The 16,747-nt window shown below is 43.1% G+C and overlaps 1 protein-coding gene across 5 annotated transcripts in view; it reads left to right on the top strand.

Annotated features, from left to right (window-relative positions):
* atxn7l1 (ataxin 7-like 1) overlaps positions 1 to 16,747 on the top strand; it is a 28,827-nt gene that overhangs the window by 7,755 nt on the left and 4,325 nt on the right. For 3 of the 5 annotated variants that reach the window (XM_019267459.2, XM_027272141.1, XM_027272142.1), the window contains exons 4-11: positions 6,376 to 6,574; positions 6,676 to 7,130; positions 10,167 to 10,249; positions 12,502 to 12,755; positions 13,423 to 13,633; positions 14,463 to 14,584; positions 15,370 to 15,906; positions 16,384 to 16,636. In XM_019267459.2, coding sequence (XP_019123004.2) covers positions 6,376 to 6,574; positions 6,676 to 7,130; positions 10,167 to 10,249; positions 12,502 to 12,755; positions 13,423 to 13,633; positions 14,463 to 14,584; positions 15,370 to 15,906; positions 16,384 to 16,636 — 2,114 coding nt within the window. Of the gene's footprint in view, positions 1 to 5,669; positions 5,784 to 5,900; positions 5,943 to 6,375; positions 6,575 to 6,675; positions 7,131 to 10,166; positions 10,250 to 12,501; positions 12,756 to 13,422; positions 13,634 to 14,462; positions 14,585 to 15,369; positions 15,907 to 16,383; positions 16,637 to 16,747 lie in introns of all 5 variants that reach the window. The other 2 variants (XM_027272143.1, XM_027272144.1) reach the window with 2 other exon arrangements.

Below are 16,747 nucleotides of genomic sequence, written 5' to 3'. Positions count from 1 at the left end.
TACACAAACAAACACCACTTGCTTATGCTTTGTAATTCTCAGCAGGCTGATACTAACTGGAAAACACTAAATAATTTACAGAATAATGGACCAGATGTAGAATTCTGAACAAGCTTTTTTTTTGTGTATGCAAAAAGCTAATAATTAGAATAACCATTTTCTTCTTTTAAGATGATGTTTTTGAAATAGCTTGATCTCTTTTCTTTATACCCCTTTAGGCTTACCTTAATTTTCTTAAAAATGCAATATTTGTTGCTATGGAGACTGCAATCTTTAGCCACAAATCGTAGTGATTAAGTTGAGATGTCGCATACTTATATTAAACGTTAAAAAGGTATTCAAATCTACATTCAAGTGTGCATTTAAATTTAAAATGTATAGAAAGTAGGCAGTAGTATCTGTTGTTGATCTCCGCTCTCATTGGCCCTCCGACCTGTCCGTCTCACTCTTGTTTGTTTTTGATTGTGGGCTGAGCGCTGCTTGCATCTGCCTGCGAGCTGCTGCTTCCTTCTGTTGGTGGCACGTGCAGCAGCCTGAGCCGTCTGTCTGTCTGAGCGCGGGTTGGGACACATGGTCAAGCTTAATGAACACACACACACACACACACACACACACACACACACACACACACACACACTTTTCTCCCTGAGAGGAGAGAGGCCAGTGGAGTTGCATGCACACACGCATTTCTCACTTTCTGTTTCTCAACAGAAAGAGGTCAGTGGTATTGTGAGACACACACACTCACACACACACACATAGACTCCTGGCAAGCACTGTTGTTTTGTTTCTACTCCTGCACCCTGTAGCCCCCCCACCTTACCACCACCACCACCACCCTACCCTTGTTGGCAACATTTCTACTTGCTGACACACACACACTCACACAGAGTTGTGTAACAACAGGTCTAAAACACACTCATGCACACACACAGACTCAGAAGTGGGAATCTCCTGAGAGCTCATCCCATAAAACAAAACTATCGCTGGGCCGTAATGTGCTGACAAGCAGGCGTTGCTGTGGACCAGCAGGCCAAGTCACATGCTGATTAGTAGAATAGTCGTGTCACTTTCATCTCGTTTCATATATAATTTTATGTTTCTAATAACTTTAACTGTAGAGCAGTGACCTCGACGTCGTACCGCCTGGCCACTTGGGTTGATTAATTGACTCCATTCTTAAATTTGAAGCATTATACTCTGCCATGGCATGAAAAACGCTCCCCTTCGACCTCTGCTGAGTACACTGCCTCGAGGAACTGGCCCTGTCAGGGTTTTCTTCTGAGGTTTTTATGCATTTCCTCCCATTGTTGCACATTCCCATCATGTCACTGTAATATGGAAACAAGTGCAGTGCCATTGTTCCCTGCTGGGGATTTTTATTCATTTTAATTGCTTACAGGCGTTGTATTTGTCTTTTTTGTCAGTGTGTGTGTGTGTCCATCATGGGACCTGCTTTCTTGCTTGACCTGTGCACTGAAGCAGACCCTACATATAGAGAAATGCATGCACACACAAGAGGAGGGGGGGGGATGGCTGCCTCAGGGGTCAGTGCCTCTGAGTTATACACGCCCAGTTTGCTGCTCAGGCTTTGCTGTGAAGAAAAGAGTGGACACAGCTTCAGCTGAATAGACGTTTAATATATACTACCACGCCTTGTGTTTAAAAAAAGGTTAATATATACTGCATTATGTACATCAGAGACTTGCTCCATTTAGTGGATTTGTTGATTTAAATCGCCTTAGAGGAAGGCGAGCATGTATATTCTTAGCATAAGTGGCCCCAGTGGGGCATCAAATAAATCCCTCGTACTGGCAGTGTTTGTGCAGCGCTCACTCCAGTGAGCTTGTAAAAGAAGAAAAAAAAGAGTGCAAAGACATTGTTTTTAATGCTCATGAGTGAAAACCTCAGAGCTTATTATCACCGTGTCAGGATGTTGTAACGAAATTTCCCCAATGAAGATACACTGTATGATTTCATTTTAAGTGCTTTTAACAGGGTTAAGTATGATTTAGTATGAGTTTATTTCAAAGAGGAATGAGAGAACGCTTTTGAAGTTGTGCGTGCAGATGAATGAGCTCTCGGATACTTCAGTTCATTCCTTCCCATCCCCTCATCGACCGTGATTCCTTCTCTGCGCTCTTTCAGCCTGACTCCCCTGCTACGTGCGCGTAACTCGACCGTGTGATGAAAGGGTCATGTTGTTGCTGTTGATGGGCGTGTCTGCCTCTCTGCTCGCCGTCCAACTTTTCTCTGTAGCGGTGGATTAATTGACCTCCGAGACACGTCAAAAAGCAAGTGTTTGGGTCCGCTTGATGTTTTGGTGTCTCGGGTTTGTTGTTGTGTAAAAGTATGCGTGGAAGTGCGTGTGTGTGTGTGTGTGTGTGTGTCTGAGTTGTGGCCAAGTTGTTCATTTCACATGATGTTTGTCTGTTGTTGGAAAGTTTTGCTCTTAACCACAGAAACTCTTGTTTAGTTTCATTTACTGGTGGTGTTGCTCATTTCACTGTTGTGGTGTTGTCGTTGAGGCTTGGCTGTGTATGAACCATTAGCTGAGGCTTTGGCCAGTTCAAATACCCGTTTCTACTGTACGTCAGAGGTAGGTTTCCTTGCTTTTTTTTTCGTACTCTTAAGTTTGTATGGTGCATGGCATCAAAATAGTTTTTACTATTATTGCATTACTATGACACCTTCCAACTGGGAGGTATGGGAACTGTGAGCCGCATATTTTAGGGTTGTTAATGTGGTGATTTTGAGATTTCCTCTGATTTTGATGTGGTTGAATGTTATTAAAAGGAGTTAACCTTCCCTTTGCTTTGTTACATTACATTCTGCCCTGTTGCATTTGATTTCTAGATACCCTAAGTGACTGAGAATCTTTTATAGATGCTTTTCACAGTTTCCTCACACCCATTTTTCTCTCACTCTCTCCCCTGCTTCTCTTTCTCAACGTAAACAAAACCCAGCTGAGCTCCGAGAGCCTCCGCTTCCTCATCATGCAGTGGCTCCACCCACAGGATGAGTCGACCAGCCAATCGGCAGCCAGCTGGGCCTCTCGGCATTGCCATAACGACAGGCAGGCAGGCAGGAGAGCGTAGTAGTGAGGGTGCCCTTGTGGTCGAGTGGCTTAGTGACCTTGCCTGGGCAGCCGTCCATGCATTGTAAATCAGTACGGTTAGCTCCCAACTGACTCCTCGCTCACAAGATGAGTTCTGTTACAAAACACAACAATATCTGAGTGTGTTCTGAGGCGAAAATAAGTTGTTTATCAGTCATTTTGTCTTATTATAGATACAGATTTACTAGCCGTAAAGGTTGAATCATTTTTGTTAGCCGCCGATTTAAACTGCCCGTGATTATGTTGTTTTAATTTTCAGTTCTCAGTCAATACGTTTTGCAGAGTTACTTTTTTTTTCTCAAATTGTAGCTTTTCATCGCAAAACAAACCGTATTTAAAAATTGTTTTGCTATTGATAGCTTTTATTGATGAGGAAAAAATAACAGGAATCCAAAGAAAACAAAACACACAACAGAACTCGTATAGCAAGTATCAGGAATATTATATAATTTAAAAAAGGTGAACTTGAACTTGTTATCTGTAACTTTAGTTTTTCTAAACTCGTACATTTATGTTTGTATGAGTTTGCAGGAATTGACTGAAATGTTCGGCCTACAAGTGAAGTATGTATATGAAAGCTTGCAGCGCAGAATTCATTGATACAAAAACATAAATGTGCATGTACAAGACACAAAACCCTGTTTTCAGGTTTTTGAAAAATCTGCCAAAAACAGGAAATAAAAAGAACACCACATACATACACATGCATGCAATTTTGTCAGTCCATTCATACATCTTCATTGAACTGTACAGTTGCATTGACTTAAATAGTGTGTGTGTGAATGTGTGAAATAATGTGCGATTTATTGTGTGAAACTGTCAATGTTGTAGTCGCATACCTGCGAATGTGCCTCTGGACTTTGATCCCGCTACTCTGAGGCAGCTGCCTCTGCTTCCACTGGCCTATTTACACACCTGCCACACACACAAACACACACACACATATATATAGAGATATACACACATACACTAATTATACTCTTACAAAGTATTATATATATATACATATGCATACTGCACACAGAGATGCACTGACTTTATTATGCATACAGGCTATAGGACAAAAATACACATACACAGCATATAAATTTGCAATGTGGTACCACAAACACACACACACACACACACACACACCTGTTATGCATGCAGTGGCTTAATCTCTTATATACACACAGACACACTTTGCGCACACACATTGTGCGCACACTCTCCCTCAGTCACCTGCAGCACACATTCATGTGCACTCATGCAGTCTGAGCAAACACACAGGGGTCGGTCAGGCTGTCTGCTCTGCCCTTTTGTTCCAATGTGCTACTGTTAGTAGAGCACTACTACACTCATTAACTGGGTTGTCCGACATTGTGACACACGTGTACACACACACACACACACACACACACACACACACATACACAATCCCTTATGCTGCTCACTGAGCAAAGCATGACATCAGTGCTATTTCGTCAGGAGTTTGTTTCACACTAGTCAGTCTAGTAGCTTGTCAACTGAGACAGAGGCTGCTGGCTGGATTGCCTATGTTGCCTCGTAAACCAAACTCTACAGGTGCAGCACCCGTGGAGCTATAAACTCAAGTCTGAAGGCATGTGGTTAGGCTGTGGGACCCTCAGCTGGCGGTGCTCAGTGGTCTTGCCACTTAACTTAAGCACAGATTTGGGGCCTGGCTGAGAGTACATCACATCCTTAACAGCCTTCACCTCTGGTGTTTACCCATAGCAAAGCCTGTTAGAAGGCAAAGCACCTCAGTTGCTGAGAGGTGGGTGCCAAGGCGGTGCCTGCCGGGATAAATCGATAGCGAAGGCTGTACGTTATGCACACACACTCACTTACAGATTCTGGAGTTGCATCCAGGTAACTATAATTTTGCGTGTTAGTCAGTCACGGTGTGGGTGTGTGCATCGCGTTTCAGGGAGTTGTTTTAGCTTGACCTTGGGCTGTACATGTCAAGTATTTTAAGGAAGGGCCTGAGAAAAGATGTGCATGGACAGTACATTTGCTGTTGATCAGTGTAATTGTGTGCAGTTGCATTATTTGTTGATCATTCCACGGATGGACATTATTCATTTGCAACAGTATGTGATCATGTTTGCAAGGTGAATATTTATGTCATCAGATAGCAACTAGATATGGCCTTTTATCAAAGGAAAGGCGTCTGTAATTAACTTTTTACATTTAGCAGTTGATTCTACCTGAGCCTGCTACTATATAATCATGTCACAGCATCTTATCAGCAGACAGGAAATTCAGCGAACCACACGAGCTGATGGCATTCCAAAAATAACTACTGCTTTTCACCTTTTTATCTCAGCTAAATCTCGCAAGACCTCAGTCATACGTTGGTTGTTTACATCCCAAAGCAGCTGGTCGCTTAAATGAACATTGAACTGTGCAAATAACATGACATGAATCATTTTTTAAATACGTCTCACGCCACTGTTAGCAATTCAAAGTAATGTTTTACTGTGCGCAGTGTGTTTTTCCCCGCCGCCTCTCTCTGTTTTTATGACACGTTCACCCCTCTGTTTTCATTCAGGTAGCTGGGGTGTAGTTTCCCTGTGAGACAGTCAGAGAGAGACAAACAGCCCTGGACCACACCCCCTCATTCCCTCCCCACCCTTCTCCCACAAAGACATGCATAGCAAAAACCGTAAGTGTGAGCTCGTCTCCCCTCCTACTTTTTTTTTTTTTTAACCCCACCCCCTCCCCTCACACACACACACGTCCTCGTGATTTATTCCCCTCTACGTTTCTTTCTGTGTCTCAGCATCCTTTCACTTGTGCATTCTGGTCAGATCTGGGTCAAAAGGTATTTATAATTGTTGCTCTCATTTGAACTTCACGTGGTGGAGTTTATCACACGAGGACACTTCAGATGGTGTCAGGCAAGTTGGTAATTAGAGAAAAAATACACTTAATTGATTTGTAAATCTTTTATTCTTTTTGTGGAAAGGTTCTGGCACAGATTTGTCTCTCCTGTGTTACAACACAGCCATCTGGCACCTAAGCAGGGTAAAAAAAAAAAAAACTAAACACGTTGGTGTAAGAACCACTTTGCACTACACACGGGTGCTAGTAAGATGCAAATCAGATCCAAAAAAAAAGTCCCAGATCCAAAAAAGTACCTACTAGCAATGCATGATCTTGATAGTAGGAGTGTGTCTTGATCTTTTGTGTGTGTCATGAATCCACTTGACCTTTTAAGATCTTTCGTCCCTGCTTCTGTCTTTTACCTTTTTCAGAGAAGCGCCACATTTCCCCCGTCCCCTCCCGGAGTCCACTGGTCCCAATGAAGCCCAAAGCACCTGCAGTGGCCCCCGCTGTGGCTCCCAGCCCTGGGGACACGCTGGCCTTCAGGGTCCCTAAAGATTACCCTCACTCCCGCTTCAGCAAGGCGCCGCTCGCTGTCTACCCACCAAAGGGGGCACGGAACAAGACATGGTGGGCACGTACTCGCTTCCCCACAGAGTTTCATAAAATGCTGCTTTGGCTGCTCCCTGAACATTTATACAACGTTTTAACTACGCTCTTCCCCTCTCTAGTGTATCCCTCCCTGTCGTAAGCCTGGAGAAGATGCCGTGCCTCAACCGAGCCGACTCAGCGTCACATGTGCGCCTCACCTCCTCATCCTCATCTTCCTCCTCCTCCTCTTCCTCGACCTCTCCCTCCTCTCTCAAACAGCTGTCCCTCACCCCCCCGTCCTCCCACCGGTCCAGCGAGAAGCTCATGAACGGCCGCGGCACCAGCGGGCCGTCCACACCGCGCTCCACCACTACGTCTCCATCCTCTCTGGACGGGCGGCCCAGTCCGGCACGCTCTCCCCTAGACAGGCGGCCGTCGTCTACACCTTCTCCTTCCCCGCTGGACCGGAAACCCTCACCCTCACCCTCACCTTCACACCGATCCGGCACTCTGCTGGTGTCATCTGCGTCGCCATTGGACCGGAAGCACCAAAATGGCACTAAGACACCCTCCAGGTCTCAGAAAAGACTCTCAGGTCAGTCCAAAAATGTTGTTTTATGTATCGATCTGGGTGAAATCCTTCTGCATGCATGCTTTCTCTTGCAATTTAATATTTCAAAGTGACACTTATTTAGTCTTCATGGCTTCACAGAGTTCCCACAGTCTCGACTGCTGACTAATGGGTTCAGTTGAAGGAAAGAAGAACATTTAATAATTGAATCCTGCCTTTGTTTTTTATGATTCTGAAACCATAAACAGTCCTGTACTGAAACCGTTAAGATTTCTCTTTGCTCCTTAAATTGCTCTCTTAAGCCTTACACAAGAATTTCTACATACATGCAAATGCTCTCACAAGTTCACACTCAGTATTTCTTATCTTCATACCCTTTGAAAAGCTTCCTGGCTGTTTGGCTGCAGACAGGACAGTTTGTTTTTTTTTGGAAAGAAAGAAATGTCTCCCTATAGCTTTTAATGTTTCTCTCATTTTAACTTCCAAACTTTCCTTTTATTTTATATTAACATGGATACCACATGCGAACATGCCACAGCAATAAAGTTAAGAGGATTTGTGCTGCATGCTTCAGGGTCTGGTTGTTGGTGTCCTATCTCAGTTTTTCCTCTTCCTCCTCTCCTCATTTCTCTTTTTCTTTCTTCTCATCGTTCGCGCTGTAGTCTCGCTGTGCTCCTAGCCTCTGATTTACACCCTCTAATTCACGAGCTCCCGCTGCCAAGAAGCTGCTTGTCTTCTTGAGAGATTTCCCCCACCTCCTGTGTGTCTATATTTTTTCATCCTCTCACTCTCTAACCTCCTTGTTTTCTCTCTCTCACACACTCCTACCCTGGCCTTATTTATTTTATTCTTTTTCTTTCACACACTCCCATCTCCTCCTTTTAACAGTTTCTCATCATCTTGTTTCTCACTCGTTTTTGTTCTTCTGCTGTCTGTGTTGTTTGGTTTCCCTTTCTCATCAGTGTCTTCCTTCAGTCTGTTAACACTCACCATCTTCCTCTCTCTGTCTCTCTCAACTTCCTTTTTAAGTTTGTGTGAACTTGTCACGGCGCATGGGAGTTTGTTTATGTCTAAGTGTGTGCTTGTTGCTGTTGGACTTCTGTGAGTCCGCTGGTATCTACTGGAGCTGTCTCATACTGCAAACACAAAAAGATTACAGGGATTATAGGATAGTCCGACACTAGATTACAGCCCTGTGACAGTAACACTCTTTAAGATAACCTGCTGACCGGAGGTTGTTGCTGGCCGGCGAGATTGTGTTGGTCAACAAAGGTCTCTCTCCCTCTGAGCAATGCTTTCTCTGTGGAAAAGCAGTGAAAATTCACTTAGTGTAGACATTCAGTGTTTGACCCAGGATGTAAAAAAAAATAAATAAATAAAAGTGGTTAATTTAGATGTTTTTTTTATGTATGGAAAAAACAACTTCATTCTTATTTTTCAATTTATGATTAATTTCAATAGTTAAAACAATTTAGTCACCAACTTTACTGCAGCAACTGTAGACAAGATGCAGCTTGAAAACTGAGTCTATAAATAGCAAGTACCAGTAAGCAAGCTTTAAAGCATCCTCTGGTTTAACCATATTATCTAAAACACTTGAAAGAGAAAGAGAAAATGAACTCGAGTGTTAAAAATAATTCACGTGTAAACATCAATTAGATTTGGCGACACTAATTCAAAGAGTGGATGTATTGTTTGGAGACGATATGGTGAAACTGAGGATTAGTTTAAAATCTGTGTTGTCATTATGATCGCTCTCGTTGCAACCTTTTTGGATTTTGGGGACCGAGCAGGTAGTGACAAGGTACTGTTTTTTCAAGAAAACGTGGCTTTTTATTCACCAAAAAAAATGAAAATATACAAATTATATGAGTCTGGAAATAGTTCAACAACAACAGCTGACTGAGACCTAACGAAATGACAAAGAGAGGTAACATATCTATAACATAACACATCGTTGGTGGACCAAATTAGATAGACCGCTTTCTAACAATAATCTTAACTTTTGGTTGTTTGATTATATAATGGTTACCTGCGTCCCATGTACAAAAGGCTAAGTCCTTACTGCAGTCATCTGTGGTCCTTCTGTGTACTCTCTCTCCCTGCTGTCAAATACAGCTATAAATGAACAAAAAATCGAATCAAATAAAATATTAAAAATACCTATGGTTGAGAAAGAAATGGTCAAATGAAAGTGAAAATGTGAGAGTGAACGGACATGAAATTCCCAAATTAGGTAAATTACCACAGTGGAATATGACTGTGTCATTGCCTCCCAACATCCAGGCAATTGAATTTGTGATGTGCTCATGAAAATGCTTTTGGTGAATTAACTCTTAAAGCCCCTGAAAACATTGAACTCATTTTTAGCTTTAGGTGACAAGTGTAACACTCACACAGCTACTCTTCTTTCTTCAGGGCAGAGCGAACACGGCTTGTGTACACCTAAGAATTTTCATCGCGTCAAACACATTTTGACCTGTGAAGAGCTCTTTACAGTAAACATCAGAGATGTTGGCAGCAAACTGACACCGTCTTAACAGTTACATTTCATCGTCAAAGTACAACTCCTACTCAGATTCTTTCTCATTTAAGCAGCAGAGAGTTTCCTCGGCTGCCAGTCACAGTTGACTCTCGTCAGGCTGCCAGTATGTCCTGTCATGAGTGATTTGTCACAGCTTGCAGGATCTGTACAGTTTATCTGTTTGAAAATGGAAGCGTCGCTACTAATGTCACACAGAATAGTACTACTAGACGAGAGTATCTTTAGACCATTTAGACCACGAGTGAATGAAAAGAGTGAACAAAAGGAATATGTGAATAGGCGAAAGTCAGCGAGTGAACGGTCATCTCAAAAGAGACAAATTAATAATGCACTTGTGGTACTGGAAGGCGCCCACTCCCAGCTAATGTGATTTGTGATTTCATACTTCACCAAGGGAAGGGAAAAATGGCTAAATGATGGCCGTTAGTCTAATGTGTGTGTGTGTGTGTGTGTGTGTGTGTGTGTGTGTGTGTGTGTGTGTGTGTGTGTGTGTTTTTGTTTCTGTCTTTTTACAGGGAGAGTGTTTGATCCCAACAAGCACTGTGGAGTCCAGGACCCCGAGACTAAACGACCGTGCACTCGGTCTCTCACCTGCAAGGTAACAACAAATACGAACGCACCATCGCTCACACTCTCCTCCGCCTCCCTGTAATTTCTGTAAAGACAATGACCCTTCTTCCTGCTTCCTGTCTGAGGCCGCCTGACCAGGGAAGCAGTTTTGTTTGTTTATGAGAGTAATAATATTGAGGGGGGCGCGCTAACATCACCACTGTAGGACTAACCAACCACAGTCATGACCCGGTCCGCCGCCCCTGCCTGTCGTCTGCGATTCGTCTGCACTTCCCATTTCTCAGTTAATGTTGGGTAGCAGTGGTGAAGTATTACAGGCCTTACACTTGCTTTGATGAGGTAATTATAGATGTTGGCTGAGGCTACAGCATCTTTTAGCAGCAAAACTCTTTATTTCACTGCTCTTTAATTACTTCTAGCAAGCTTTGCTAATCACTTGAAACTGGTTATTAAGTAATTAAACATGTATCAGACTAGAGTGTTGATGTTTTTCACAGTGGTTAGGGAGAATAAGTGTATCTTAATCTCCATTTATATGAGCAGTTCAAATGAGAGCCACAATTTCAGGAGAGAGACCTGGGCCCTGTTTCCCAAAAGAGATGAGATGATGGTAAAATCCATCTTGTGAACTTTCTTAATTAAGATAAGATATGACTTTAATGATCCCAAAGTGGGGAAATTCACATGTCACAGTAGTTCATATACACAACGTGGTTTAAAAAATAACTCATAAATAAGAGATATGCAAAGTCATTTTGAAGAAAGTCGTTAAGTCATGCTGGAGTCAGCAGCTGAAGAAGCTCCTGAACCTGCAGGAGGAAGTGAGGAAACGACAGGTTTCTCAGAGGTTTAATGACCTCTGATCATGTTTCGTGTTAAGTTAGTGATGAAAAAAAATGACACTCATAAAATAAAATTAATTCATTAGTTGTTCTTTTGTTTCAGTTTCTGTTGGCATCATCCTCAGTTGTCTATTTAACAAAGAAGACAAGCAAGAATTGTCCCTTTTCCATCTTTGTGTGTGTGAAAAACGTGATCTGATTTCATGCTGCTCACGGCATGAGTCTGCTAACAGCAGGAAAAGTGAAAGCGGTCGGTTACCTCACTGAGAAGTCGAAGGTGTGCAGCCTTTCTCCTGCAGCTCTTCATCTTAACAGCTTCTTGTTGTTCTATTACTTCCTGTCTGTCAAGCTCACTGACAAACGCATTGCGTTTCCTGTGACTACTTCATAATAAAAGTTCACTTGTGTTTCACCAGTTTAATGCTTTTAATGTGAAGCTGCAGCAGGAGGAAATCAGACAGGCGGTATGTTGATAATCACTCCTGCTAACAGTTACAGCGGGTTACTCACTGGGCATTTAAGCTTGTACCCCTCATAACAAGTGAACTTAAATCAACATATAGTCCGATCCATCAGACGCACTTCTGTGCTTAACAATTCCCTTTATCAGTGCCGGCTAGTTTTTCAGTTGCTCATTGCAAAACAGTGACGTTAAACTTTTGCGTCTACACTTGTGCAACAAGAAGGAGTCATGGCAAAGAGGAAGAAACAGTCCAGACCGGAATGCCATGTATTCGACACTTCAAGCATTAGTGCCACTACTGGCCAACCGAGCAGCACATCCGTTACAGAGGATAAATATCCAAATTTAGCAGCATGTAGCCTGAGTCAAGTTTCTACTCTGTTTTTACACTTTGTGGAGACAGTTGCACTGAGAAGTTGCACAGGGTAAAGAACTGGAATGAAGCAGAACTGATAATGGGTATCTTCCCAAATCTCATCAGTTGCCATCCTGAGGTAAAGATGCACCTTCCAGGCCTTAAAGCTTGTGAAGATGATTCTGATTCTCACTATGACCGTTGAGTGAGTACAGGAAACATTTTTTTCCTTCTATTTGGACTATTTGAAAACCAAATGTTTAATGAGTGGTTACCTTCCAGAGTAGTTGGAAAGGTAGACAAGCTCACCATGCACTGACAATATTTGCCCGTGTTAGTCTGGTGTGACGTGGGCAGCAGCAAGGTTCAGTGATTATGGAAACTTTCCTGAAACCAGAGAACCACGATTCCAGCTCCTGCGAGTTCAGCCATCAGGCCTGCTGAACTATGTTTGAGCCACACTGTGAATTCTTCACAGATCAATACTTTCATTAACTAAGTCTCCCTGGAAATAACCTTGTGGTGTTTGGTGCTTATTAGCTCTCAGAAGAACAGGTATAAAACTACTATTAACCTTTTTTTGTGTGTGTATGTGTATGTGTTTTTTTTGTCCACTTCAGACTCACTCCTTAACCCACCGACGAGCCGTGCCCGGCCGAAGGAAACATTTCGACATCCTCCTGGCTGAACACAAGGGCCGGCCGAAGGAGGGAGCGAAGGAGAAAGACAAGGACGCAACACAGGGAGGGAAGGAAGGCGGCAGCAGCCAGAGTATCACGTCACAAGACACCGCGAGTCCCAGCAAGCCTCACTGCCCAAATGGACGACCCCTGTCCACACTAAAGCTACGGCTGGCAAATGCACACATACCCAGGTAGGAGAGCGGACACCTACAGTATCAACTGTCCGCGTTCATACGAAAGAATAAAGCCGTTAACATTTGGATATTATGAGTTGCATTTATATAATTTTTTACTTAGATCTCTGTTTTGACTTCATTCAGAAAAGTCAAGTGTCAATATTGAAATTGATCTACATTATTTATAATTATTTATTACTTTTATAGAAATATACTTTTGCACACAATATACGTAAAAGTCTTTTACTTTGGCATTTTTAATGCCTTTTCACATCACTGGTGTTTTAACTGTCCAGGAACTTCTTATCTGTTCATGTTTCTTTCCACCAGGGGGTGCTGTAAACAAGAGTGCCAGAAAAGAGACATAATAATAAAAGAAGGGCACCCCTGCCCTTGTGAAAGTGTTACGAGAAACTCATTTCCTCTTTCTATATAAAAGATGATTCTTTGTTTTGAAAAGGGAAGTCATTTGGGGTTGTGTAGCAAACATCTTGGTGTAGATATGACATTGACGTGAGCGTTTGTGTTTATCTGTTCAGACATCTGTTCAGACTCTATTCTGTCCCTTTTCCTTCTCCTCCCTCTTTTCTTCTTCATTCCTTCTTCCCCATCACTGTTCTGTTTTCTTATATCTTTTTTTTCTTTTATTCACCTTTTTATACTTCTAACATGTCCACTCCAGGGTTCCAGGCTCCACCACCTCCACTTCCAGTCCTTTGCCCCCGGCACCAGCCACGGCTCCGGCCCCTAACCCAGAGCCGTCTCCCCACAGCTGGGCGACGGCAGCAGGAGACGGCGGTCGGCTCTCAAGTGACGAGGGAGACGCGGAGACTCCAGAGGACACTGACAGACCTGCCTTTCACTGCTCCAATCACCACCCGCAGCCTTTAGGGGTAAGTGCTGTCATACTAATGCTGCACTAACATTTTTAGAGTCTATAACCTTGAGGCAATTTTTCCCATTTTTACCCTGCAGGGTCTACTTTTAAATGCCATTTAGAAGAATAATTTGTGTCGGTGTTCAGACTCGAGTGTAACTCTTATCAAGTGTTTTCAGTGCACAAAAAGAGGTGCAATTCTATTTTCGGTATGTTGACTGAGCAGTTTAAAAAGCGGCTATGATGTTACTCCATTATTTTGTGTAGAAGAAGCTGACATTCACATTTAAATGCTTTCTGTAGTTAACACAAAAACACAAAACAACTCTTTCCTGCCAGAAAGGTGATCACAGGAAGGATGCATGACTCACTTCCTGTCTTAATTAGATTACACCTTATACCGTATATGTCATTAAACATGTGACGTTAAACATTTTAAGCTGCATCCTCTCATGAGTCATAGAGTGCTTGAGAGATGGTTGTGTCTTTTAGATCAGTCACTAATAATTAGGTGTTTTTCCGTCTCCTCTCTGCCCTCTCTGTCATGTTCTTGCTCCTATTCTTGCTGTTTTCCATCTATCTCTCATCTTTCTGTCATTCGACTCCACATCCTGCTCTGTCTACACACCTCTTACTTCCTCCCTCTTTCTCTCTCACTCACTCCTTTTCATTGTTTTCTCTGCATTCTCTTTGTTTGTGTTTTTGCCACTCTGCGTACATCTACCTCACATACGTCCTCCTCCTGTCTCTCTTTTCCCATCAACATCTCTTCCTCCATGTCTCACCTTACTTCCCGTCTGTCCCCAAATTCCCTTTTTACCCTCCTCTCGTCCTTCTCCTTCCAGTGTTGCGTATTCAGCAGCAGGCTCATGGGACGGGGCCACTATGTGTTTGACAGGCGATGGGACCGGATGAGGCTGGCGCTCCAGAACATGGTGGAGAAACACCTTAACGCACAGATGTGGAGGTGAGCGTGCACTCTGGGTAAACTTTGCTTTGTTTAGTAAATCCAATATATATATATTTTTTTAAACAATATTTTTTTATTGAAGTTTCAAGTGCATGTTAAACTTTATGACAAATTTACAAAGATTTTTATTTATATCCCCTCGAACAGCCACTCATTCACACAGACAAAGAAAAATAAATAAATAAAATGGACAGTGACAAATGACATCAAATTAATGAAAAAAAAAAAGGGCAGGATCATTTCATAGCCTGTTGTAAATCCCATATCTATTTCCATACAGCTGTATATACACAGTAACGGCTGTGTTTTTATTTCTACCGGGGAGAACTCACAAATTAAACATTTATGAGAAAAATGAGGTTTACTGTCACTTTGAAGAGGTAAATATGAGCAGAAACGACATGTTTGATAGGAGACAGAGAAATACAATTCACTTGGTAGACAGGAAGTGTATTTATTGTCACGTCTAAATGTATTGACACAAGACGGCAGTTGAGATTATAGGTATTTATGCATGTTTTGTTTAAAGATTTAAAAAAACAATAATTGATTAAATCATAGGAGGAGAAATGGCAGCATTAAAGGGTTAGAGATGTATAATTGGCAAAGAAAATCATACAAAATTAATGAATTCATGAAAACACAAAACTATTGCTCAGTAAATTACAACATATTGATTAACACTTAACTTTTAGTGCTCTGAATCTATATTTGGAGCTGGCAAAGAAGCAGCTGTTTCTGTTGGTGCATGTCTCATTTAAAGGATTCTCTTCCTGTTTCAGGAAGGTGCCTCTGGCCTCTGAGAGCCCCCTCTCGCTCTCCTCCTCTGGTACCTCCCCCGTCACCTCACAACAGACTCCCTCTCCCATCTCCGTCACGTCCCCTCTCCTTTCCTCCCACTCCAACTCCCTCTCCTACACCACCACATTTCCTCAGTCGGCGTCCATGGCCGGGGTGTTCAGCATTCGAGACACCGCGCAGCCCGCCGCCCCAGTTTCCACTCTGGGTAAAGCGCGTAACGGCACGCATAAAGGCAGCCGCCCATCCAAAGACATGGAGGACCCAGCAGGGGGATGTAAGAAGAGAAAAAACTCTTCGTTCTCCTCCTCATCCTTTTCTTCTTCTTCCTTTTTTCCGACTGTGGATAATCATAAGAGGAACGGCACCAGCTATCATCCAACATTACAAGGTTCAGGGGGGGCATCAGCAACCCCAGCCAGGAAAAAGGGACTTGGGCACGGGGGAAGCGGGCTTTGGAGCGGCGGAGAGGACTGGCTACTCAGAGCTGATGGGTCTCAAAGCCACAACTCACAGAACAGGTCGGTACAGGGTTGTTTGGGTGATCAGCCTGAGATCTTAAAATCTTATAAACAAGGTGACAGCTTTGTCTGAAGTTTGTGTTCTTCAGAAGACACTAAATGTATTCAACGCCCTCGAATAAGACGCTATTGTCTTTATTGGTCTAACAAAGGAAATTTTGATGATCGCCAGGGCTGCAAACAAACAAACAAACAATACAGACTCAGCTCAGCACAAAATAGTACAGTATGTAGAGAAACACATGAGACGGGTGATTTATTAAAAGTGGAGCAGTGTGTAACCACAGAGGACAGTGCCAGCAGTGCAGAGGCTGTGATGACAGGTGTTTGGCTTTCCTCTAAAATATACAGCACTGTAAAATCCGCTGTGATGATTTTATACCAGTTCAAATTAGACCATACTGTACAGTGAAAACTGAACCGGAGCTCACTATATAATATATATATCATCAATGGCAATCTTCTGGTGCTCCCCAGCCGCGAACTTGGCACGACCAGCATACCCTACTCACCCAGCAGGGAGCCTGCCTCCGCGCCCCATCAGCCCCTGGCTCCCCCATCCGGACCGTTGGCTTATGGGGGAGGAGCGGAAGGGAGGAAGAGGAGAAGCCCCAGCTCTTACAAAGGGAAGCCCAGCAAGCTGAGCAGACCGGGCGGGTTGGAGAGCCTCTTTGGGAACGGGAGCGACGGCGGGGGAATACTGGCTTCGGGGCCCGAGTCCCCGAGACAGGTAGAGGTTACATACAGGAGGACTTATCTGCTTCCTGGGTATGATTTTTATCATCACTGCGAGCATGTTAGTGTGCTGACATTCGCACTTGCTGTGCCGGAGTACAACCTA

This window comes from Larimichthys crocea, chromosome XX (genome assembly GCF_000972845.2).
Source record: "Larimichthys crocea isolate SSNF chromosome XX, L_crocea_2.0, whole genome shotgun sequence".
Classification (NCBI taxonomy): Eukaryota; Metazoa; Chordata; class Actinopteri; family Sciaenidae; genus Larimichthys; species Larimichthys crocea.
The sequence above is the reverse complement of the archived record's forward strand: the minus strand, read 5'-3'. Positions and strand labels throughout refer to the sequence as shown.